Source organism: Carcharhinus amblyrhynchos, chromosome 20 (assembly GCF_965287045.1).
Source record: "Carcharhinus amblyrhynchos chromosome 20, sCarAmb.v2.hapA, whole genome shotgun sequence".
In the NCBI taxonomy this organism is placed as follows: domain Eukaryota; kingdom Metazoa; phylum Chordata; class Chondrichthyes; order Carcharhiniformes; family Carcharhinidae; genus Carcharhinus; species Carcharhinus amblyrhynchos.
Genome location: NC_137343.1, coordinates 13,640,110 through 13,667,348, shown reverse-complemented (window position 1 = coordinate 13,667,348; position 27,239 = coordinate 13,640,110). Strand labels below are relative to the sequence as shown.

Sequence of the window (27,239 nt, the reverse complement as noted above, 5' to 3'; positions counted from 1 at the left end):
TTAATACATCAGTAACCTTGGTCTCTTCACCCAATTCCTAAATGGCAAACCAGGTCTGTTCATCGCCCAACTAGTTTATCTAAGTCCTCAAGTTAAGAGCGCTTGGTGAAGAAATGTGCCTGCGAGTTGATTGACATCTCCAAGGTATTGAGCAACAGGTAGGCCAGTACATTCCCTCCTTGAAACTGTTTATACAGTGATTGCTGATGACATCAGGGGTATCTAGCTTGAAATAGTAATTGAATCTGACACTACAAGAGAGCTGGATTAACATTTGTGGATGAAATTGAAGTAGCCTGGATTAATGAGTACTGATGTTATTTCAGCACCCTGCAATGTTGCACTCAGCAGTGGCTTCAACAAACCAGTTTTTCTGATAGTTTCATCATGGTTTAAATGATTTTCTTTAAATCAATAAACAAAGAAACACAGGAATGTTGATTTGAAGCCAGAAGTTACACTTGGCAGTATTAGCAGAGTACTTTTTTATACGTTTGCAGAATATTCTTTTGTCTGCTATTTTAAATGCAGTTATTAATTTAGGCCACTACTATTCTAGTGGATATTAGCCAGAGGAATATCATATGAGTGCATTAAACATGCCCATTGATATCATAACAGTAATTCATAAGCTATAAATCTTTGAAATTTCTTTTAAAATGCAATTTCAGTGATGACGGATTTGTATGTTGAGATTGTGTCATCAGAAGAAGATGTATCCTATTTCCATCACCATCAGCACATTGTCAATGTAAAGATGACAAATGTCATGCCTCCAATGGGCTTTTTGGGACCAAACATTTTCCAATATCCAAGATTAGTGTTTACTGCCACATAAAAAAGTGCCTCCTTCATATTTGATTAATGATGGCCAGCAGCATGCTGGCAAAACCAGACTCGTGTTTGGATGTCACAGATGTCTGATTCAAAGGCAATCATGAATTTTGGAACAACATAAAAAAACCTTGCTCCTTACCAAAGCCTCCTGGTGTAGCTATATTTTCCACCTGTTGCATTAATGATATGGCCCTTATCACCAAGTTGCACTTCAATCTTTCTCTTATTTCTATTTTACCTGATCCTTCAAGAACCCCACCACATTCCACTCTAAAATACTTGTTGTTTACCATCCTACCCAGTTGCAATTCCAAGTTTTTTAAGACTTCTGGACATGATGATTCCTCATCATTTGTGATTTCAATCCCTGCCTCAGCTCCTTTTGCTTTCAGTATACTCTTGTCCTGTCTAAACCTGTTCATGTTCAGAACCACCCTCACAACCTCACCACTTCCTGTGACATTATAATGCCATGTTCTCTGTCAATCATTTTCTTGCATCTCTCACCATCAACACCTTTTACTTTGTCTAACTGTACTTCCTTCTGCATATTTGTCTGGAAAAGAATCTCATTCCCTTGTCACTTATAACTGCACATTCAATTTCCTATCTGCTAGCTTCTGGCTCTGCACTTACCCTGATACTTTTGTAGCTGTCTATTTTCTCAACCACTCATTCACCTCTAATTTCAATGCCCTTGCCTCGAGCAAAATTTACCCTTTTACATCTTGATTATTGCCCCGAGTCAGAGATAATTTCCACTTCCTTATCTGTGTCTGGTGCTTTATTATATGAACTCCTGTTTCTTATACCCTCCATAAACTTGAAGTAATCCAAAACACCACTGTTCATTATCCTGACTGAATATCCATCCTGTTTGCTTATCTATATTGGCCTTCCAATCCACTAAAACTTTGAGTTTACATATCTTACCCTTGTATCCAGTTGTGCATTCCTAAATGTTTTTCGTTCCGCTTTAGCTGTTTGGGACTTAAGAATTGGAACTCTCTCCTTAAATTGTCTTCTTTCCTTCCTTTGGGACACTCCTTAAAACCTACCTCTGACTAAGCTTTCATTACTGATCCTAATGTCTTCTTCTTTGGCTTGATGTTCATTTTTGACTTAGTATGCTCCTGTGAAGTATCATAGATTGTTTTACCACTTATTGGTTTAGTCATTCAATTCCACATCTAGCTGGATCATATCAAGTGCTACCTGGTGTCAATCACTTCTGCAAAAACTACTTGTTTTTCCAAGGTCATAGAATCCCTACAGTGCAAAAGGAAACCATTCGCCCCATCGAGCCAATAACAATTCAACCAAGGCCCTATGCCTGTAACCCCAATTATTTGCTCGACAAGAAGGGTCAATTTTATCCTGGCCAATCAACCTAATCTACACATCTTTGAAGTGTGGGAGGAAACTGGAGCACCTGAGGAAACCCATGCAAACACAAGGATAACGTGCAAACTCCACATAGGCTGGAATTGAATCAGGTTCCTGGTGCTGTGAGGCAGCAGTGCTAACCACTGTGCTACCCCAAAGATAGTGCCAGAACATAAAGATAACCCTTGGCTTCTTTTTTTCATCATCTCCTTAAATGCTTCTCCCCTGCTTTCTATACCCACACCTCAAGAGAACACTCAAACCAGTGGAGCAGTGCTGATTATCTGACAGACTAGAATGTTTGGATGTGCTATTTGTATATTGATATTTCCTGCATTACAACAGTGATCACACTTCAAAAATACTTAATTGGCTGTAAAGAACTGAGATGCCTGGTGGTGCACTGGCCTACTCCCCAATCCAATGCATGCACACCTCCCCTCCAACAAATATTGCCCGCCCCTTGCTCCCACATACACACAAATAAGGGGAACCCCCTCTGTAGAGGGCCTACTCTTGGCACTGTCACCCTGGCACTGATTGTGTCCCGCACCACCTGGAAGGGCTAAATCTAACTGTGCCCTCAGGCACGGTCATCTTAACTGATACTAATTTTGAAGACCAGTAGTGATTACGCCAGCATGACACTGGATGACACTGGAGGGAAAGAGGATACGTTGTAGTAGACACTATGGCATCAGGCTTACTAATTATATATTTGTGGGTGGGAACGCAAATCCTGTTCTTGGCCACTCATAAGATTCAGCGGCTGCTACGGGATCTGCACCCATGACTAACAGGGCCGCTAGATCGCAATCAATATATATATGCAGGTCTTTATTTTTTCTTATGGTTGCTATGAGCACTTAATGATAACCTCCTGCCTTTATTTTAGCAGCAACAAAGCACTTATTATCATTGTCAAAATCAAGAGTGCTAGTGCACAGAAATTGCTAAACTGTGCAAAAGTGAAATGTATAGACTTGAAGCATTTTGAAACAGAATTTTGACTCTGACACTTTTCAAAGCAAAAAGCAGTTTCACTTGCCAATGCCATAGACATTTAGCTCATTTTTACCCTGAGTGCTTTTGGCATATTCGTGTGAAACTCTGTATATTCATTTTAAATACTTTGAGCAATTTAAATTGCGGTTTCAATTTCTTTCAATTTCAGTAACTGAATAAATGTGACGTAACTACAAATTCTGCCCAATATATGATAACAATGGAGTCAGATAACAGATTCAGATTAGTACCTGCTGAAATGCAGAACTGACTTGGCAGGGCTTACAAAAAAATCAAAATATGTAGTGGTAAGTGCTGATAATAATGTTAATGAAAGGCAAACCTTAAGATGCATCTGTGAAACCTTAACTCCTGCCTGCAATTCAAAGTTTGGTTTTCATGGTTCATTGTGATCCAAAGTCAAGATAATGTTGAAGGGATATTGTAGACTTCACCGCTGAATTTAAATAAGGATGGTTTGGAGCAAAACAGTGTGTCAAGTTTCCCCCATTCCTCTGTAATCAGTTTCTGGTTTCATTGGAAAAATGTATGGAGCAGGTATAGTTCTACCTTGTCTGAAAGACATGCACCTAATTGCACACCATGCACAAACATCAAATGGATAATCACTTTTGTCATGCTGGATGAGGGAAGATTGTTGGCTAGAATACCAGTAGAATTCCCTGTTCTTCTTCAAGTAGTATGCATAGTAAGAAGTCTCACAACACCAGGTTTATTCTAACAGTTTATTTGGTAGCATGAGCTTTCAGAGCACTGCTCCTTCATCAAGTGAGTGAAGGATTTGGTTCACAAACAGGATATGTACAGACACAAACTCAGTTACAAGATAATGATTGGAATGCGAGTCTTAACAGGTAATCAAGTCTTTACAGATACAGACAGTGTGAATGGAGAGAGGGTTAAGCACAGGTTAAAGAAGTGTGAATGGTCTCAAGCCAGGACATTTAATGAGATTTTGCAAGTCTAGGCAAGTCGTGGGGGTTACAGGTAGTGTGATATGAACCCAAGATTCCAGTTGAGGCCGTCGTGCAAAACTTAGCTATCAGTTTCTGCCCGGCGATTCTGCGTTGTTGTGTACCTTGAAGGCTGTCTGGGAGAACACAGCAGGAACCCTGGCACTGGAAGATCAGAGACTGAGTGCCCTTGACTGCTGAAGTATTCCACAAGGGAACACTCCTACCTGGTGATTGTACAGCGGTGTCCATTCATCCATTGTCGTACATCTGCATGTTCTCGCCAACCTACGATTCCTCGGGACATCCTTCAGGTAGACAATGTTGGCCAGGTCGCAAGAATATGTACTGTGTACCTGGTGGATGATGTTCTCATGTGAGATGATGGCACCCGTGTCAATGATCCAGCACGTCTTGCAGAGGTTGCTGTGGCAGGGTTGTGTGGTGTCGTGGTTGCTGTTCTCCTGAAGGCAGGATAGTTTGCTGCATACCATACAGATAGTCAATTCATGCCTCTTTAACCTGTCCTTAACCCTCTCTTCACTCGCATTGACTGTACTTGTAAAGACTTAGTTACCCGTTTAGACTCGCGTTCCAGCCATTATCTTGTAATTGATTTTGTGTCTGTATATGCCATTTGTGAACCAAATCCTGCACTCACCTGATGAAGGAGCAGTGCTCTGAAAACTCATGCTCCCAAATAAACCTGTTGGACTTTAACCTGGTGTTATGAGACTTCTTACTGTGCCTACTCAAGTCCAATGTTGGCATCTCCACATCAATTAGTGTGCCCAACATTTTGAAGTTGAAGTTTGAAGTTTGAGGTACAACCAGAATGGGTTCCACATGACCTGGCCATAATATTGAAGGTTTTCCACACAAAAATATGATTATTTATCCATACACACAAAGGAGAGAATTTACTGTCCCTTCTCCCCTCATCCCACTGAGAACAAGTTTCAAGGCAGGGAGGCCATTTGATCAGGCAAGAGGGTGCGAGGTGGGGGTCCATCCATGTCCCTTTCCCCCACCAATTAATTGGGTGGAAAGGCTTGAAGGTCGGATGCAGGCAGTTACCTCCCTGCCCTTTTTTCCAGTGCCCCTCTCCACATCACCAGCAGCCCTCTACCCAGGATCTCCAACCACCCTTACTTATTTTTCTCCAGAGATACAACAATGAACCCTGGTTCAAGCCTGTTGATGCTGCCAGCCTCTGATTCTCATCAGTTTTTGGGGTGAGATTCCATATCTACTTAGAAAAATGCAGCAATTAAATGTTCTTGCGGAGTTGGGAGATCCAATGCCAAGATTCCTGCTGTCAATTAGGAACTTAATTCCCTTGGGGCTCATGGGAATCAGGTTGGTGAGGGTCTCACCAGTTTCATGGACAATACTTCTAAAAACTGAGATTTCTGGAAGTGAGGCCCTTTGCACACTAAACAAAACTTACACATTTTTTCTTTAAAGTTCCTAGGTGTGGAGGACTGAGAAAGATTGCTTCCTGTTTAGTAGATTTTGGGTTGTCAGGAAGATGCTTTTAGTGTCTTCTAGACTTAGGAACTTCAAACAACAAAAAATGGGTTTTCAGATAAATGTGAAGAAGCTAGGAACTGGCTGGATCAAAAGACCTCATAGACTGCATCTGGTCCAGAGTTCCATTTTTGTCTCTTGAACACCCCCTGCAATAGTGCCTTGAATTCTTTAAGCTGAACTACAGGTAGATGGAGTCTCAAATTAATGACTTCACTGAACACCTTCTTTAGTTCTGCACTGAATCTTGTGCCTGCTCCTTTGGTAAAGTTGGTGTGTGAGGTGTGAACCCACAATTTTCTGACTCTAGTGCCAGGGTGTAATGCCAAGATTTTTTTTAAAAACTTTCCTCCTTCCCCAAAGGCATTAGGTCATGCTGCTATTGTTGCACAGAGTGTAGGCGTTCCCCATTCCTCGTCCACATGTGAACCCAGGCATTGTATTGAAACACAAGTTCAGTTCCATTGCCATCCAACATCTTCACATGCATAGAGGTAGCTTCTGGGTAATAATAATCAGAAGCAAAATTGTTTTTCTCCTTTGCCCAGACTACCAAGACCATTGGTGTAAAATGACACTCAACAAAGGTCATTTAACTAAACACAGATTTACAACTGGAACTTCATTTTATGGCTTTGTTCTACACCTATGCTTTTATCTACTGGGCTTGGGGACCAAACTTTAGTAAAGAAGCCTTTTTGTATCTGTTCTATCTTCATTAGCTTGCTTTTCTGACCCTTTTTCCTTCTAATTTACTTTGATTGGAACAGATTGAAGTGAGAGCAGAAAATTCTAACCCTCAAATGATGCTAAATATGTCATGCATTGGGTTATGTACCGCTATTTTAATAGTTATTAGTACAGACTCAGGATATGAAAATAACTTCTCACAGATCAAAAGGGGGAAAATCACTGTCTTAATGAGATTACAAGGACAGTCTACGCAGGCCAATAAAAAGGGATATTGTAGTTTTCATTGTTGCTGTTCATGGCAACCAGCTTTTTTCAGCACATTAAATGCACCAATTGTGCAAAGTGCTGGCACATTATAAGCAGAGAACATGAAAAAATCAATAATTGCATAGGTTCAGAGAAAAGAATAGTATTGATCTGACAGTCATCAATATTTTGGGTCACTCCATCAACCTTTTATAAACATACTGCATTGCCAGACACTGGACATCAGTAATTAATCTGAGAAGAGAAAGGGTCTGGATGACCCAGACACTCTGAGGAATTGGAAGAGAAAGGATTTGTGATGAACAGCTTCCATAAATCTAATAAATTTGGAAGTATCATGAAATACAAAACTATATGATGGTTTTTAGAAAAAAAATGTCTTGGCATAACAATTTGATTGGAATCAGAAAATTGTGGATTCAAATCTCAAACTACAACTTGGCTAAAGAAATTGGGAATATTTACAATTCAGTTACTTATAAGGTCTAAATCTGATTTCCCACACCAGTTATTCTTTGGTCTTAGTTGGTCCAATTAGTCATCGATTGTAGATATGTCTGTGCTCTGATTATCTCCATTCAGCCTGGACCAGGTTCAAACCCAGGTCCTTGAGGTAATTGGACATTTTTAAAAAATAGATGGAAAGCTTCACTTGCCAAGTTCGAATGAAGTTTAATTGAGTTGCAAAACATTGAAACTCTAACTTGATAGTAACACCAAATTACCTCTCAAACACTCCAGAGTTTCAACATGAAGGAAATCTGTGTGATGATACATCAAACTCTGTTGTTTGATATATATATAAAATGACCTGGAAGAAAACATAGCTGGTCTGATTGGCAAGTTTGCAGAAGATACTAAGATTGCTGGAGTTGTGGGTACTGTTGAAGATTGTCAGAGAATACAGCAGGATATAGATAGCATGGAAAATTGGGCAGAGATGGAATTTAATCTGGACAAATACAAGGCATTTTGGTAGATCCAATTCAGATGGGAGCTATAAAATAAATGGCAGAACCATCAGGAGCATAGATGTACAGAGAGATCTGGGAGTATAGGTTCACAGATCCTTAAAAGTGACAGCACAGGTGGAAAAGGTGGTAAAGAAAGCATATGGCATGCATGCCTTCATCGGCTGGGGCATCGAGTGTAAAAGTTGGCGAATTATGTCACACTTATGTAAAATGTTGGTTGGGCCACATTGGAATTCTGTGTCCAATTCTGTCACCACACTACCAGAACGATGTGGAGACTTTGGAGGGAGTACAGAAAAAGTTTACCAGGATGTTGCCTGGTATGGAGGGTATTAGCCATGAGGACTGATTTAACAAACTGAGATTGTTCTCCCTGGAAAGATGGAGGCTGAGGGGACGACCTGATAGAAGTTTATAAAATTATGAGGAGCATAGATAAAGTGAACAGTTGGAAGCTGTTTCCCAGGGCAGAAGTGAAAATACACAGGGGGCATAAGTTCAATGTGAGAGGGGAAAGATTCAATAGAGATGTGCGGGGGAGGTTTTTTTACATGGAGTGTGATGGGGGCCACTGCCAAATGAGGTGGTTCAGGCAGATATGTTTGCGACGTTTAAGATTTTACTGGATAGACACATGAACAGGCGGGGAATAGAAGGATACAGCAAACTCCACAGAGACAGTGACCACTTGAATTGGATCTATCAAAATGTATCACTTTGCATTTGCCGGAATTGAATCCAGGTCCCTGGTACTGTGATGCAGCAGTGTGAACCACTGTGCTATCATGGCGCCCATAATCTTTTGAATTTTTTGATGAATTTTCAGTGTTTCACAATACTGATGCACCCATCGTCGTCACTATCCTTCTACCATTATCCTTCTACGGTTGGTTAAAATAATTACAACAGATTTCACATACAAGCACAGCAAGGCCGTGTAATATTTGCCATCTAGCTGAGAATAAACACTGACCTTTGTGATATATTGTTCTGTCTTCTGCTATGTGGTAGAGCACCTTTGGCGTAAGGGTTGTACTCTATCTTCATCTTCTTCATCTGTGGATAAGATGAAAATGCTATATAGTTAAATTTGTTTCCTCCCTATTTGCAATTTCACTCCCACATATTATAGACAGAATTTATGGGCTGGATTCACCAATCTCACCCACAGCTGGAATTCTCCAGTCCCGCTGCAGTGAATGGAGGTTTGGTTGGCAGTGGTGGTGAGATGTGAAAGACCAAAGAATTCCAGCCCATGTCTCTTCTTACTGCTTGTGATCAATATGTTTTGTATGTGAGAGGTGTGTGTTTTCTTAGCCTCGAGGAGATTATTCCAATTTAAATAATCCTAGCAGCAAGCTTTTTATGAATTTAAAAATAAAGAAGATTATTTGTTTTCATATACTTGTCCCAGATGTTTAAATGGAACATCTCACTCACTCAACTTACCCAAACAAAAATTAGATACAGATGAGGAAAAAGCAACACAATTATAATTTATGATTGTTTCAGTTTCTTTCATGACAGACCTGTAATTTCTTAGCTGATATTGGTGCTTTAGTTGAGGCGGACATCTTGTAAAGCAAAGGATTCTCAGTAAACTGCAGGGTTCCCTGTGGTTGAAATTCTAGGAGACTGGTTCTCAGATGAACTCAGATTAGGTAAAGGTTGTTATGAATCTCCTGCATTCAAGGTATTGCTGTTTGGCTACCTGGAGGTCTTGACTTTCGGTTGAATCTGTCTGGAAAACAGCTTCTTGCTGTTTTAAAAGCATGTCTTGCTATGTGATCCATCCAAAGTCCTATTCTAAATAAGGTGGGTTATTATAGCTCATGTGTGATGATTTTCGCACCTTTGAGAGTTTGAGACAGTCAATGTACTTAGAGTCATAGAGGTTTACAGCATGGAAACAGATCCTTCAGCCCAACTTGTCCACGCCACCTTTTTTTAAAAACTGCTAAGCTAACCCCAATTGCCCGCATTTGGCCCATATCCTTCTATACCCATCGTACCATTGTAACTATCTAAATGTTTTTTAAAAGACAAAATTATACCTGCCTCTACTACCTCTGGCACATGCTCCAGACTCTCACCACCCTCTGTGTGAAAAAATTGCTTCTCTGGACACTTTTGTATCTTTCCCTCTCACCTTAAATCTATCCCCTCTAGTTTTAGTATCCCTACGTTTGGGAAAAGATGTTGACTATCTAGCTTATCTGTGCCCCTCATTATTTTATAGACCTTTATAAGATCACCCCTTAGCCTCCTAAGCTCCAGAGAAAAAAGTCCCAGTCTATCCAGCCTCTCCTTGTAATTCAATCCATCAAGTCCTGGTAGCATCCTAGTAAGTCTTTTCTGCACTCTTTCTAGTTTAATAATATCCTTTCTATAATGGAGTGACCAGAATTGCACAGAATATTCCAAATGTGACCTTACCAATATCTTGTACAACTTCAACAAGACAATCCAACTCCTGTATTCAGTGTTCTGATCAATGAAACCAAGCATACCGAATGCCTTCTTCACCACTCTGTACACCTGTGACTTCACTTTCAAGGAGCTATGAACGTGCACCCATTGATCTCTTTGTTCTGTAACTCTCCCCAACACCCTACATTAACTGAGTAAGTCCTGCCCTGGTTCAGCCTACCAAAATGCATCACTTCGTATTTGTCTAAATTAAACTCCATCTGCCATTCGTCAGCCCACTGGTCCAATTGATCAAGATCCCATTGCAATTGGACATAACTTTCTTCGCTGTCCACTATGCCACCAATTTTAGTATCATCTGCAGACTTATTGACCATGCCTCCTATATTCTCATCCAAATCATTAATGTAAATGACAAATAACAGTGGACCCAGCACTGATCCCTGTGGCATACCGCTGGTCACAGACCTCCAGTCTGAAAAACAACTCTCTACAACCACTCCCTGGCTTCTGCCAAGAAGCCAATTTTGTAGCTATTTAGATACCTCACCCTGGATCCCATGAGATTTAATCTTATGCAATAACCTACCATGTGATACCTTGTCAAAGGTCTTGCTAAAGTCCATGTAGACAACATCAGCTGCATTGCCTTCATCTACCTTCTTGGTTCCCCCTTCAAAAAACTCAATCAGATTTGTAACACATGATTTTCCATTCACAAAGCCACTTGTATCTGAATGATCCATTCAATTTGAAATTACTGTTTTGAATTAGTTTCAGGAAAAGGCATCAGTCTGCAAAGTTTCTTTTATTTCCTCTTGGAACAGAGAATTGTTTCAATCCACAAGGTGATTCTCAGGCGGCCATCTTTTTGTTGGCTTTTGTGGTTTTAAAATATGAAGTATTGACTGAAAGTCCATAATATACTACAATATGACACACAAACAATATGAACCCTAACTTTTCATAGCATGAAACATTTTAATACTTATAAATGCAAAAATGCCTATACTTCATGACTTGGCCAGAAATTTTGCCATAGTTTGAAGAATCATTCCATGATTTCAGTGTCTTCAGATGTTAAATTTTGAGTTTTTGAATTTATTTTTTCATGTAAATGATTTGGGAATAAGCTTTATTTAAGTGATATGTTATAAAATAATATGAACTTACATAGACTTAAACAAAGCACAGTATGTGAGCATTAAGATACATTGTTAGATGGGCCAGTTTGTGGAATGTCATTGCTCAAAATCTGTTTCAAGTTGTCCAAGATAGCACTTTCCAAGGAAAAAAAATGGGTTGCTCCTCGTGTCTCGGCTAATAGTTACCCATCAACAAATGTCAGTAACACAAATTATCCGGTCATAGGTGGCTGCTCTCAGTAGTGCAGACAGCTGCACCGGTGCCTACAAACCATGATTATCGAGGGGTCCCAGCTAGAGGTGTGATGATGGGGGGAGGGGGGTGTTGCTAGGGAAGAGGACAGTGGTTGGCAGCAAGGTCAAGAAATGGCTGTCAGTAGGCCCTCATCTTCCCAATGCTGGAAGAACTGTTTACGAGCCTTCCTACCACTGTCTTAATTGGGACAGAGGCGAGAATTTGGCAGAATTAAATGTTCTCCCCGCCACTAAACTCACTACTCATTAAATTCTACCGCACTAATGCAAAGCCTTGTTTGATTAGCAGGGAAATCATGGAAATTTTGATTTCTCAATATGCACTATGTGGCTCATTGCTGGCAGTTTGCATTTGGTAAATTAACTCTCAAGTGTGGAGATTCTGAGGCTGCTTTTTATTATGTGATTATCATAATGTCTGTTAAAATTGTGTTCACTCAAATATTTTCTACTTAAGTATTGAAAGCATAGTTAAAAATGCTTACATTTATGTGGCATTTTGTCACATCAATGTCTCAGTGCTTAATGTAACAAATTACTTTTGAAATGCAGTGACCGTAATTAGACAAGCACAGTATCTGTATATCTATCTTATTTTAGCAACATCCCAAAACCAACAATAAAAATAAATGATGGTGTTCAACTACATTTAGGTGTTAGCTGTAATTCGGCGAGAGTATGTGGTCCCACCTCTGTTTAGAAGATCATCTGTTCAATTCCCACTGCAGAGATATGTATATCATCTAAGCTGATTCTTCAGGAAGATATTGAGGAAATGCTCCACTGTTGGTGACATGATCTTTCAGATACATTAAACTGAGGCTTTGTCAGGTGAACATAGCATGACAGTTTTTGAAGAACAGGGGATTTATTCCAGTGTCCTGGACAATATTTATCCTTCAGTCAACATCCCAAATATAAAGCAGGTGTGATCGTTAATCTCATTGCGGTTTGTGGAACATTCCTAAAAACAAATTAGCTGCTGCCTTTCCCTACTATAAGCATGACTACACTTCAAAAAGTAATTCATTGGCTGTGAAGCACTTTAGGATGTCAAGAGGAAGTTCTTTTCAGTTACTTTTAGTAGAGAGGAATGTTTTTTCCACAACTCTTGACAGACCTACCTATTTTTTGAATAGCACAATATGTTTTCATGTTAATGTAAACAATCAGATGGAATCTTCATCCAAAAAATGGAGCAATATCTTTGAGAAGAGGAAATTAACTTAAAAAACAGTTGTGCAATAGAGCCAAAAACTAGTTCCAAATGTGCCACATTATTATTTGGTCAATGCGAACCCCAAAGCAAGCAATAGCCCCCATATTTGCTGAGTTTATGATGATTAGTCTGTCACGTAGTTTATAGAGGGACACTCGTCAGTAATGTAATGTGCAGCATTGTTTATTTCTTTCCACAAGTTTACCATGGCTAATCCACCTAACCTACATATCTTTGGACACGAAAGGGCAATTTTGCATGGTCAGTTCATCTAATCTGCACATCTTTGGATGTGGGGAGAACGTGCAAACTCCACACAGTCACTCAAAGCTAGAGTTGAACCCAGATCCCTGGCACCCTGAGGCAGCAGTGCTAAACATCGTGCCACCATGCCAGCAATGCAGAAGGAGTTCAGATGAGGCCCCAGTGGTGGAGTTTGGGGCTTTGGCCTGTCCTGAACCTGGTTAGCAAGGACGGCATTCACCATGGTAGTTCAAAGCCTGCCATTCATCACAAGGAACTTGATTCCTGTTTTCCATTCTTTAATTCAAAGGATGTTTGTTGGTAGATCTTGCTCAGGGAGGGTGTTCGGTATGGGATGCCAAGATGGAGGGTGGGCAGTAGTGTTTTGAACAGGTCATCATGGAGTGGTAGGTGAGGTGCAGCGCAGATAGATTCAACCATTGTGCCACATGATACTGAGCCATTCAAATCCAATTTTGATTTTTCTGTTGACTTAGCTGATCTTAGCATCTGATTGCAGCATTACCAAAGATATGAGCAAGTCTGGTGTTATCTCCTCAGCTGAGGTCAGTGGAGAAATCTCAGTGGTAGGTGGACGTGGTGCCTTGATGGAGATACTTGCCATTGGAATTTTCCATTTTGCCTGTGGTAGGAATTATGGCAGTCAGGGGTACTAAATTTGGCATGAATGAAAAAGTCAGTTTCCTATCGGTGGAAATTTAGTTTGGAATTTTGTTCTGACTTTGATGGTGGGATAAAGGCAGTTTGAGTTTCCCTTTGATCGATGTCGGGCACTACATTTATGTTCATTTGCCTCTCATGAATGTTCCTTAAAAGGTCAATTCACCAGAATTATATTTCCTTGCAAATTAAGTATCCCGCCAGCAGATAATTAGAATGCTGTGATTTACAACTGTATATAAGTGGCACATTCTGCCAAGCTTCAGTTCATCCATGATTCAATGGTCAACAAATATTGCTTTTGCCTTCCTTTAATATTGTAATTGCAAAATATCAGGTGCCTGTAATACAAGCTGCGTCAAGTTTGGGCATGGGAGGTGTGACCAATGGAGAGGGATCAAACAGAAGCAGAACTCGGAGGAGGAACACAAGAGGGTACAGTAAAATGGGGGCAGAACTCAGAGGGTGAGGAGGAGAGTTAAGAAGGAAAGGTAAGTGGGGTGAATATACAATATGGATGAGACGGAGGCAGGACTTGGGGTGAATACAAGAGCGAAAGGTGAGATGGAAGCAGGACTGGGGAAAGATCATGGGAGGGGAAGGAGGGGTGAGACGAAGATAGGAATGGGGGTGGTCAATAAACAAAGTGAAAAGACAATCCAGGGCAATTAGGAAACAGTGACTAGGGAGAAAGATGGGAGGAAATCGGTGGGTGATATGGTGAGTTGGAGGCTGGGCCCATTTTTCAAATGTTAAGAGCAGTATTTTCACAATCACTGATGAATGACACATTTGTAAAAGCAAGCTTGAAAAAATTGGTACTGGATGTTTCTCTAGGCAGTTGACAGGAGTTCAGCACAGCAATTTTGGGCCAATTGAAGGGGCACTTTATTAATTTCCTGCTCAAACCATGGAGAACAAGGCTCAGCTGAGTTCTAAACTCGAGGGTCTAAAGCACAATGAACAAGCTTTGCTCAGTTACTAATGGTGCACATTCAGGCAAGAATCCAATATGTTTTGGTGCTGCAGTGCAGTTGGTTTTAATTATCATCTCATCTTACAGAGCCATGCAAAAATGGATACAGGGTCAAAATCAAGGGCCATGGTTGCTGCGTAGAAGCAAAATAGACTCCATAATTTTCAGTGTTCCCAATGTACAGGTCATGGCATTCAAGGCACCATGTTTACAATCACAACACAAGTACAAAGATTGTTGGTGTATAGACTACTGGTAGAGAACTGACAGTAGCCTTACTGAGGGTTATGCTGAATGAACAATTTTGAGAATGTTTCTACCCAGTTTCAAATTAGGGACCTTTTGTGTGTTAGGAAAACGTGATGAACATTTCACTACAGAAACACCATAAAGAAAATTAGACTTGCACTTACGTAGTGCTTCTTCCGACGAGCGGATGTCTCAAAGTGCTTTCCAGCCGAAGAAATATATTTTGAAGTGGAGTCATTGTTTTAATGTAGGAAACACAGCACCCAATCACCTCACTGGGGAGCTTCCATGTGGTGGTGTTCCCCTGTATCTGCTACCCATGTCCTTCAACTGCAGTCATGTTTGGAAGGTGCTGTCTAACGAGACTTGGTGAGTTCCTGCAATGCATCTTGTAGATGGTACACATTGCTGCCATTGTGCATCGTTGGTGGAGGGAGTGAATGTGCATGAGGTATCAATCAATTGGCCGCTTTGTCCTGAATGGTGCTGAGCTTTCTGAATATTGTTGGAGCTGCAATCATCCAGGCAAATAGACAGTATTCCATTACACTCCTGACTTGTGCCTTGTAGATTGTAGACATGCTTTGGGGAGTCAAGAGGTGTGTTACTCACTAGAGGATTCCTAGCCTCTGACTTACTCTTGTGTAGCATTTAACTGGCTGATTCAGTTCAGCTTCTAGTCAATGTTAACTCCCAGAATGTTGATAGTAGAGGATTCAATGATGGTAATGTCATTGAATATCAACAGATGATGGTTAGATTCTTTCTTGTTAGAGATTGCCATTACCTGGCATTGTGTAGCATGAATGTTACTTGCTGGATATTGTCCTTGTCTTGCTGCATTTGGACATGGATGGTTTTAGTATCTGAGTCGTGAATGGTGCTGAACATTGTGCAACCATCAGCAAACATTCCCATTCTGATCTTATGATTGAAGACAGGTTATTGATCAAGCTGCTGAAATGGTTCGGCCGAGGGGCCCTGAAGAATTCTTACAGTGATGTCCTAGAGCTGAGATGACTAACCTCCAATACCACAACCATCTTTCTTTGTGCTAGGTGTGACTCCAACCAACTTAATGTCCTTATTGTGACTCGGTGGCTCAAAATTTTAATATACTGTAACTTAGTGTTTAAGTCATAGTCTGGAGTTGATTACATACATATTATGCATATTATATAACACCCTAAGTCAAAAACATACCTTTTTGTTATGGTAGTGACCCACAGCTATAAATTCTGTTTCTGGGAAGCAGTATGTCCATGAACAAAGCTTAGATTTCAGCTCCTCCGTATTCTGGATTAAGTGAATTCGGGGCTTGTACTTGTGCATTGGGGTTAAAGGGATCTGTCACAGGTTAAAAGAATCAGCATTAGTTAAGCATGGCTTTTATTATTTGAATAAGCAGTTTTGATAAATCAGAAATCACACTGAAATAGTCCAGCAGATTTTGATTGGCTGGCATTAGCTCTTCGACTTTATGAGTGCCCAATTTATTGGGAAATTCTCGGCTAGTGAACAGAATATTAGTGATGTCAATGACTTTCCAATTTTGTGTGCAGCATTCCTGCAATTATTGACATCTATAGAACATAGTCCTAAAGTGTATTTGTGGTTCATTGCCCTGCACACATTTTATGATATTATGATTGCCATTATACCCAACTGAAATTCTCTTATCATTTTTAGTGATAAATGGACAGTTGAATTTACATAATGATAGTGCAGTTCCTCACAATTACCTAACAAAACTCCGTCAGAACTAAGGTGAATTTATCACTTTATAAATATTTGGACTTCTGTCGGAATTCCTCATACATAGAACATAGAACATAGAACATTACAGCGCGGAACAGGCCCTTCGGCCCACAATGTTGCGCCGACCAGTCTTATTTTTAAAAAAAAACATTGACCCACTAATCTAAACCAATCCCTTTTCGTCCATAAACCTATCCACCAATCTCTTAAACGCCCCCAAACTAGGCGCATTTACAACTGCAGCAGGCAGGGCATTCCAGTCCCTCACCACCCTCTGGGTAAAGAACCTGCCCCTGACATCCGTCCTATAACTACCCCCCCTTAATTTAAAGCCATGCCCCCTCATGCTAGATTTCTCCATCCGAGGAAACAGGCTATCACCATCCACCCTATCTAAACCTCTAATCATCTTATATGTTTCTATAAGATCCCCTCTTAGCCGCCTTCTTTCCAGTGAAAACAACCCCAAATCCCTCAGTCTCTCCTCATAGGACCTCCCCTGCATACCAGGCAGCATCCTGGTAAACCACCTCTGCACCCTCTCCAAAGCCTCCACATCCTTCCTGTAATGTGGGGACCAGAACTGCACACAGTACTCCAAGTGCGGCCGCACCAGAGTTGTGTACAGTTGCAACATGACGCTGCGACTCCTAAATTCAATCCCCCTACCAATAAACGCCAAGACACCGTACGCCTTCTTAACAACCTTATCTACTTGATTCCCAACTTTCAGGGATCTATGTACACATACACCTAGATCCCTCTGCTCCTCCACTCTATTCAAAGTCCTCCCGTTAGCCCTATACTCAACACATCTGTTATTCCTACCGAAATGGATTACCTCACACTTCTCCGCATTAAACTCCATCCGCCACCTCGCGGCCCAGCTCTGCAACCTGTCCAAGTCACCCTGCAAACTTCGACACCCTTCCTCACAATCTACCACACCTCCGACTTTGGTGTCATCAGCAAACTTACTAATCCACCCAACTATACCCTCATCCAGATCATTAATAAAGATTACAAACAGCAGTGGCCCCAAAACAGATCCCTGAGGCACACCACTTGTAACCGCACTCCATGATGAATAATTACCATCAACCACCACCCTCTGTCTCCTATCTGCTAACCAATTCCTGATCCAAGTACCTAAATTACCACCAATCCCATACATCTGCATTTTCTGCAGAAGCATACCATGGTGAACCTTATCAAACGCCTTACTAAAATCCATATATACCACATCTACTGCCTTACCCCTATCCACCTCTTTGGTCACCTTCTCAAAGAACTCAATAAGGTTAGTAAGGCACGACCTTCCCGCTACAAAACCATCCCAATGTGAAACCATTAGCGCACAAACAGGTTAGCAGAATAAGTGGATAGGTGAAAATCTAAGCGTGAGGCAAAGCATAGTAAAAGGGAAAATAAGAAATGGGAGAATACACCGAGTTGAAAGTTGCTTAAGAATGTGGATGAACAGTGGAACCAAATACATAATTTCCTGAAAGCATGAGTACGGGTTGATAGTCATAAAAAATGGTCCCCAGCATTTTAGATTTTATTATAGAATATATGAGCAAAAAAGTAAATAAATCTATATAAAACATTGGATTGGCCACATTTACAGTACAACCTCATTATATAAAAGATATTCAAGCTATAGAGAATGTATAGTGTAGATAAAGAAAGATGACAGAGGTTGGAAATTGCATTCATGAACTGTGGCATTGGAATTATTTTCATTGAAACAAGACAGGCTAAAGACATTTAAAAGGGTTTTAATGTGTGATGTAATGAATAAGGAAAGACTATTTCTTCTAGTGATGGGGAGGGCATCAATTTTAAACTGTCAGTCAGAATGAGGACAAAGATGTATGAAATGTTTTCCATGGGGTGTGGTGAAGTTAGAAACCATTGCATAATTTGAATATTAGGATAGAGTTATAAAGGTTTAGAGCATGGAAACAGGCCTTCGGCCCAACTTGTCCATGCTGCCTTTTTTTTAAACCACTAAGCAAGTCCCAATTGCCCATGTTTGGCCCATATTCTTCTATACCCATCTTACCAATGTAACTATCTAAATGCTTCTTAAAAACAAAATTGTACCCATCTCTACTGCTGCCTTTGGTAGCTCATTCCAGACAGAGGGTCCTTTTATATCTCTCCCCTCCCAACTTAAACCTATGCCTTCTAGCTTTGGACTTCCCTACCTTTGGGAAGAGATGTTGACTATCTACCTGATCTATGCCCTTCATTATTTTATAGACCTCCATTAGATCACCCCTCAGCCTTCTACGCTCCTTGGTCTTCATCCACTATCCACATACACAGCCAGTGTATGAATGGATCACTTGATCATTAGTGGGATATCCTTTCCCCTTTTCTTTAGTTTATGAGAACTGGAAGCCAATCTCTCGCTAAGATTAGCCATCTCAGCACAGACCAGCAATTGAAAACTTTGATATGAATGGCTCAGTGCCAGTACATTTAAAAATTCAAGGAGCTGTACCCTTTTCATTTGACATGCTTTTAGTAGTACCACAGTATTGTGTGCAACATGGAAGAGAACGATTCATTCCCAACTCTTGTGTACTGTCAATTCTCTCTCTAATGAGCAGCAAAATTAGAACAAAAGAAGTACAATATCTACCTGTCTCCAGAATATAACATGGGAAAGATCTTTTCAACTCTTTTCAATTTACATTAATTACGCCTGTAATGGCACTACAAAAAAAAATGTAACTCGACAAGTAAAAGATGGGATTATCAGCATTTGAACAGCAGTAAAATAGCGGTCAACATCACAAGTGAGGAGCGGCTCTGACTGTCAGGGTAATTACTGGCTGGTTTGTCAGCAATCTTCTCGTTACAAAAGAACTCCATTAGCTAACCGCAGGGAAAATAGTTACACCTGCCATTTTGGTTCAATACATACAAAAATAACTGTGACACTTTACAGCATTAAACTGGGCTCCCTGCTGCTTCGTCAATTGTGAAGATTCCAGATCAGTCTGCATGTGGCACTTTGAAAGGCTCCACCTGCCAGTTAGGGTAGAAACTAATGTTTTAAACTCTGATCTGAAAGCTTCCACAAAAAGCAATCTTTTTCCTTTTAAAATGTACCATCATATTGCAAACAGTGAAATTGGTTATTTTTAAAAAATATATACATGCATGAAAACCACATTTGTATTTTCTTAGTAATGTAGTACATTGCTATGAAAAGTGTAGAAATTAATTTTCACAATTTGTATACAGACTTATCTCAGATGCACACTCAAAGCAAATTACTCAGCTAAAAGCACTTGCTGTGAAATCTGACAGTTAATGGGTACCTCATTAAGTCTCATCATTCAACAAGTTCAAAATCCTCTCTTTGCACCTTCAACTTTCCTGCCAAGAATCTAATTTCTCCTGAACTGTTCCCTGAATGATGTCATAGAGGAAAATAGTTTGAGAAAGATTCAACCTATGATATCATTTGAATGGTCCAATGTGCAGAAAAAGGTGACATATTATGACAATAAAATTGAAGGGGCTTGAAAGATTTTTAAACTGAGTGTTATAATTTGAATAATCAACCTGTTATATGTCAGAATTTTAAAACATTTCTTTCCATTAGCAATTTAGGCTATGGATTTATTTTAAGAAGAATTTTCCACTGGAGATTCTTAAAATGGTATCAAAATTGTAAAGAAACAGTCACCAGTTATGGGCATGGACAGCGAGAGGTTATATGTTGCAACTGTTTAGAATTCCCTTTGGAGAAGTTTTTCTTTAAATTGAACCAACCTGTTAATATTTTATTAATGGTGTGAAGCAGGGAACTTCCATTCCAAGTTCCTTCTCATCTACTTGAAAGGTGCTGTAGAACTTCAATCACTCTTCCTAACTGTAGATTACTGGTTTGCAAAACTATATGCTGTGTGTTTATGCTATTCAACTTCCAGAGGCATAACAGTCAAGCCTGATCCTGACTTCATCTAATATACTTACGTTTGTACTTTCCAGCAATGGTTACTGGGTAATAATCAGTGATTCTTGGCTTTTCCTTTATCTTAGCCAAGGGTAAGTTAAATTGAGGCCAATTGTAACACTCAGACTGCCACTCTAACAGAGATCAGATAGCTCAAAAGACACTGTTAGCTTTCATAGTCCGTGTGGCTCAGTTCCAAAACTGGACTCTAAATTCATCCATTAATTCATAAAGAAGTCTATTATGGACTGTAAATTACATAACTGCTTCAATGCATTGCATGGCCATTTTGAATTTATCAGTATATAAAAATGCATCTATTGCCCTTTCTCCTTGCCATGGGAAAGTAGTAGTGGGCCTTTTTCTTGAACCACGATCTCACAATATGTTAGGTGGATGTGGTATATTGAGAATTGCATTGTGTAATTTGTCCATTTAAGAGTATCATAAACATGCACCAGCAGAAGTAGTCTAGAAGGAGAATAAAAGAATCAACAATTTTGCTTCTTACTGGATCTTACTGTTTCTTCTCAAGAATTTCACAGTTGTCCTTGAAACAAGGAGGAGGTGATTAATGTTTAAGTTAGCATAGTTTGTAACTTGGAGATGATAGTTCTCCTATGCCTCTAGTCCTTCTAAATAGTAGAAGTTACACATTAGGGCAGTTTTACCAAAGAAGAAATCACTTTTTTAAATGGAGCTGAAGACTTTTAAATTGATAACTAACAGTCCCACTTCTGACCAAATATCTGAGGGAAGATGATTAATCTACAGACATTTCCCTGAGGGGCTCCTGCAATGATGTCCTGTGTCTTTAATGATTACTGTCCAACTATCACAATCTGCTTCCTTTGCAAATGTGACACCAATCACTGAGGGTTTTCACTTTGATTTCCATTGGTTTTTTTACTAATAGCGCAACTCTTTGGTCCTGCATTCAATTGAATGATGCTTCAACAGCAGCTAATCCCAACTCCCTGTAGTTAACTATTATAGCCATGTGACAAACTCTGGCAGAACCTGAACTGAATGCTCGTATTGGTGAGTGGGTGTTGTTTAATGGCATGACTGCCTCCATCATGTTACTGACGATTAGGAAGAGATTGATAGATTTCTTAATTGGCCAGATTAGAATTATTTGATTTTTTGGGGGATTGGCTATACCTGGGCAATTTTTCACATTGTTGCATAAATGATGGTGCCATAATTGTACTGTAACAGCTTGACTAGGGAAGCAGTTAGCTCTGGTGTCTTGATATTTAAATATTTATCACATATTATGACCACTAAAACCATACCCACTAATAATGCTAGGTGTTATCTGATTTATACCCTTCTTCCATTTTGTATAAGTGCGTCACATTGGTGATTTATTTTGCCTGTAGAGAACAGGCTGCTACATATGAATACAAAGCTTCTGACAATATTAAGTGAGCTACATTGCAAACCCAATGGATAATCTTAAATTAGTTGTTAGTGTAATTCTTAGCACACTTAGGGTTGTTTAGCAAACACCACCCAATCATGGAATCACACCTAACATTAAACATCATGTCTGAGTGTTGAAAGCATTGATTGCTTGAGTACGGTCAGTACTCCACTTGTTGCGAACAGCTGACATCCACCAGTCTTTCAGACATACTGCCTACATATGGGATGTAGATGGGATTTAATGGGATTGAGGATTATAGGTAGGCCTAGTAGGTAGGGATATGATCAGCGCAACTTGTGGGCCGAAGGGCCTGTTTATGCTGTAGATTTCTTTGTACCAAGTTCTATACCAGGTATCTGGCGCTGAAATTCATATACCAGGTTACTTATTTTTGTGGCAAGCAATGTACTGCAGGACATGCACCCTATTTCAGTGTCAAGCTGGCAGAGTGAGCAAATGGATTGGGCTGTGTTTATGAGATTGCCAGTAAGACCAATCTTGTAGCATGAAGCTGTAGGAATCCCAATGCATATTTGAGGAGGATGTAGTAGAGAACCTATTCATGGATTTCTCAACTAGCACATTGAGGAAAGGGAGCTCATTAGACTGCTCTATTTGAAAGGTGAATTGAGCACGGTATGGGGCACATTAAGTGTGTAATTTCCGTAATAAGGAGCATCAAAGCTATCAAACAAATAATAGCTCCGTCGATCAGATCAGTGCTTGCTGTGTATTGCACATATTCATGAATGGCATTAGGCTGCCATTTTTGAACTTGAAGAATACATCTCAAATTAACTTGGAAGAATAAAGTATTTCAAAAATATCAGGCAAAACTAGGCGTTTCACACTGTTACTCTGCAGTGGCGTCACAAATGTTTTTCACTAACAGAATGCTGCCATGAAGCCAAAAATACATTCTGCCAACTACACAAAAAAGTAGTGTGGTATGAGTTTTGTTGTTGACTAATGACAGATATGTGGTATATGAATTCATATACAATTCTGCATTAGGCAAAATACTGACCATACCCAACCAGCCTGTGCTTGCAAAACTTAGGATAAAAGCTGGGATTCTCCCATCCCGCTGCACTAATTTTTTTAGCACTTTGCCAGGAGAATCCCATGGTGGTGAATTTGCGGGGTTTGCATGAGTGTTCACGTCCTGCCTGTGTCTCACAGCGCTGGACTTCCTGCAGCTAGAAATTGATGAGGAGATGCGGGAATGATTTAAATAATCATTTCCCTACAATTTAAATGAGATGAGTGAGCCCAGGGCCTGGGCCCACTAGCCTCTCCCACCCTGCTAGAGTGTTTCACTCCAGGGGGGATTATACTAGCTCCCCACTTTCGAGGAACTGGTGGCCCAACCCTGCTGGAGTGAAGGGAGGGCAATTGGGGCCCCCCAGAGGATCGAGCGGCAGGGCAGTGGTGCCCCCTGCCCCTGGGCATGGGCACCCTGGCAGTGTCAGCCTATGCCCTTTAGTACTGCCCAAGGGACAAAGTGCCATCCCAAGGGGTGGGGCCTAGGGAATGATCGTGGGGGTGGGGAGGGGTCTCACTGCTACTCTGCCTAAGGATTGGTTGGAGAAGAAAGGAGCCCAGCATTTGGGATGAGGTGGGGTGGCTGGTTGGGACTGGGCCTGGGAATGGCTGGGGAGCTAGCGATCGGGAAGGGGGAGGAGAGCTGGTCTAGTGGGGGTCGCGGGGCTGGCCAGCAATCGGGAGGCCATCAGTGCGGGACCACTGTGCATGCGCCAATCTTGGGACAGAACAATGGTGAGCATACTAAGAATTACACTACAAACAATTTAAGATTATCAGTCACGCTCACAATGTTAAGCTTGCTAAAAGGTGCATATTTTCACATGCAGGAACCAGGCCCCTGCAGGCAAAAGGAATATGTCCAAACGTTACATCTTTTTTGAACAAACAGTGATGATTCTACAATCAACTGCAACAACTTCCATGACCAAGGACATTGGAACGGTGTAGAACCTGTTATCTTCTCTTACTTCCAGCCAGCACTTTTATTTTAATTGTTTCTGAGTTGGCATCATGGACATCTGCTTGAAATCAGCAGGTGCGTCTTTAAATATACATTTTTTTCCATAGGCAGTTTCTATTATAAATATGGACATCAGTGTTTATAATGATAATATACAAATAAGGGGGAGAACATGCATGAGTGTAATATAGGTCTGAGTTACATCTGCATGCCAGGTCCAGTCTTCATTTGAAGACTACACTTGTTCACTCTGTGTAAGACCATTGGAAATCAACAAGTAAAAAAGACAATTTCATAAGCAAGACTAATTTCTATTTAAGTGTATGGTTTGTAGTCTGCACACACATAATAAACACTTAAAACAATTAATGTTCTTCATTGTCACCTCTGCAAATGCTAACCTACTTAAATAATTAAATGTTCACTTAAATGCCTGTTAAAATTTCATTGACCAGACAGCATTGTCATTGAGTAATGTAAATGTCATGTTTCTAAGGTCTCCAATCAGTTTTATTGTAAAAACAGATTTTTTTCTTTAAAATTGCTTTGATGCCAAAGCAGTATTTATAGAAGGACACTTATTAATTTTGAACGAGTGAAGGGGGAGGGGGGAAAGAACTATCTCTTAAAAGGGTCAGCTTTTCAAACTAGTACATTTTCTATAATACTTTTCATCTGGTTATGCATAATGTGAGAATATAAAACGTTTTTAAAAAAAACTTTTTCTGCAACTAATGTGATTAAGGTACATAGCTCTTCTCCCTAAGTGAGCAAAAATAAGGATTGCCACATGTTTGCAAATGAAGACAGTTCCCCATTTAAAGGAAGTAATGCCTAACTAGTTAGTTGTAACATCAACATATTGTGCAAGTCCAGTGTCTCTGTGGAGCTCATTCTAACATTGGCAAAGAACCAGAAGTAACATGAGGGAAAAAATGTTTACATAGTGGGTTATGGTGATCTAGAATGCACTGCCTGAAAGGGAGGTGGAATCAAATTCAATATCACTTTCAAAAAGGAAATTGGATAAATACTTTGCATGGAAAAAGATATCTCTTTCAAAGAGCCATGACAAACAAATTGGGATAAATAGATTCCTTCTGAGTTGTATAGTCCCATGATCACCTCTATGCGTACTATTTTTGTGGTTACTACATAACTTAATCCAGAAGAAAATAAGACTAAGGTCTAGACCTCCATGACAATAGAGAGCCTCTTCATTGTGCAAAAATCCTGGAAATGCCTTTCCCATTTTCACAGAGCTGGGGCTGGAATTAGTCCAGTGTTTGCATTGGTGCAATTCACAGATTTGCAAAGGGTGCTGGCCACTTAAGTCACCAACTGCCTCCACTGCAGTGGGATTTTGAAAGGTCAGGAACATGAAACATGGATTGCGTAGATTAGAACAGGTAAAAGGAGGTCTGACTTGATGAATTTGTTTGGAGAGATAGGGTAATCTTTTGGAAACAGCCCCAGTCGGCTTTGGGAGAGGTGAAGCAATTTTTGGGAATTTTACTAATAAACATGATTATCACTTTTTAGACACAAACTCATTGGAACTATCAAGCTGTCAAAGAGCTCTCCGGCTGTTAAAGAATTGTCCAGCCACAAAGGAAGTGTAAAAGAGCTGTGTAACTGTCACAGAACTACCCGACACTCAGGAATTGTTTAAGAGCTTTCCAGCAGTCAAGGAGTTGTCCAGCTGTCAAAGAAATGTTAGAGAGCTGTACAGTTGTCAAAGAGCTGCCATGCTGACAAAGAAATATCCAATTACCAAGAAATTGTTAAAGAGCTGTCTAACTGTCACAGACATGTTCAACCACTAAGGGACTATTAAAGAGCTGTCCAGCAGTCAAGGAGCTTTCCAGATGTCAAATAACTGATAAAGAGCTATATAGCTGTCAAAGAACTCCCCAACTATGATGGAACTGTTAAGAGATGTCCAACTTTCAGGGAATTATCCAGCTCTCAAGGAACTGTTAAGGAGCTGTTCTATAGTCAAGGAACTGTCCAGCTGTCAAGGAACTGTTAAAGAATTGTCCAACTGTTAAAAAACTGTCTGGCTGTCAAAGAAATGTTAAAGGGCTGTCCAGCTGTCAATGAAGTTATCCAGATATCAAGGAATTCTCCATCAATCAGGGAACTGTTATAGAGCTGTCCCTCTGTCAAAGAACTGTCTAGCAGTCAAAACTGTCCAGGAAGTGTAAAAGCTGCTGAGGAACTGTACAATGATACTAAATGTAGAAGGAGTAAGAGCGAAGAGTGATGATTGGGGCATGGGCTAGCATAATTTGTCACCAAGCAAGCAGAGGGGTTTGGGGGCAGTAGGTTGGGTAATGGGGCATGAACTGGCATAGGGATGCATGGGTTGGCATCAGGTGTGCGAGGGGCTAGACGGATGGGAGAGGTCAGCAAAGATGTGGCATAGGGAGTGCTTGAGGTTTTTTTGTTTTTTTTGTATTTAGGAATGGTGAAACACACAGGCGGACCTTGCATCCAGTTCACACTTAGCCTACTCTGCGCCTGGCAACCTCAGCAATTGTTCCTAGGTTGCCTACCTCAACCACTCCAACTAAAAGTCCAAACTGCGGATGGCCATTTTTAAAAGTTGAATTCATGAAGCCGACTCTGTGAACTCTCTGCACTTGCCCCATATCCTGAAATGTTTTGATGTTTCAAGTGTTCATCCAAGTATTTATTAAAGGTTGTAAGCTTTCCAACCTCAACTACCTTCTCAGGCAATGCATTTCAGATTTCCACAATCCTCTGAGTGATGATTTTTAAATCCCCTCTGAATTTCCTGCCCCTCATACTATAACTATGCTCCCTCATGATTAACCCCTCAACCAAGGGGAATAGCTGCTCCCTACTCACCCTGTCCATAACCCTCAATCATGTCCCCCCATAGCCTTCTCTGCACTATAGAAAACAACCCAAGCCTATCTTGACTCTCCTTATAGCCCAAATGCTCCACCCCAGGCAACATCCTGGTGAACCACCTCTGTATCCCCTCTCATGCTGTAACATCCTTCCTACAGTGATGTGACCAGAACCATATACAGTACTTGAGATTTAGCCTAACCAATGCGCTGTTCAACTCTAACAATACCTCTTTGCTCTAATACTCCATATCACGACTGATGAAAACAAGTATCCCATATGTCTTTTTAATTATCCTATTCACCTGCTCTGCTGCCT

The 27,239-nt window shown here is 40.4% G+C and overlaps 1 protein-coding gene and 1 long non-coding RNA gene across 2 annotated transcripts in view; one reads left to right on the top strand and one right to left on the bottom strand.

Moving 5' to 3' along the window:
• LOC145355765 (uncharacterized) overlaps positions 1-24,110 on the top strand; it is a 51,331-nt gene extending 27,221 nt beyond the window's left edge. Inside the window, exon 3 of the long non-coding RNA XR_013889041.1 lies at positions 23,908-24,110. This is a non-coding gene — a long non-coding RNA (uncharacterized LOC145355765). The remainder of the gene's footprint in view (positions 1-23,907) is intronic.
• fam222aa (family with sequence similarity 222 member Aa) overlaps positions 1-27,239 on the bottom strand; it is a 262,440-nt gene that overhangs the window by 209,902 nt on the left and 25,299 nt on the right. Inside the window, exons 4-5 of the mRNA XM_080208106.1 lie at positions 16,068-16,211; positions 8,640-8,722 (exon numbers count right to left, since the gene is read on the bottom strand). Coding sequence (XP_080064232.1) covers positions 8,640-8,722; positions 16,068-16,211 — 227 coding nt within the window. The remainder of the gene's footprint in view (positions 1-8,639; positions 8,723-16,067; positions 16,212-27,239) is intronic.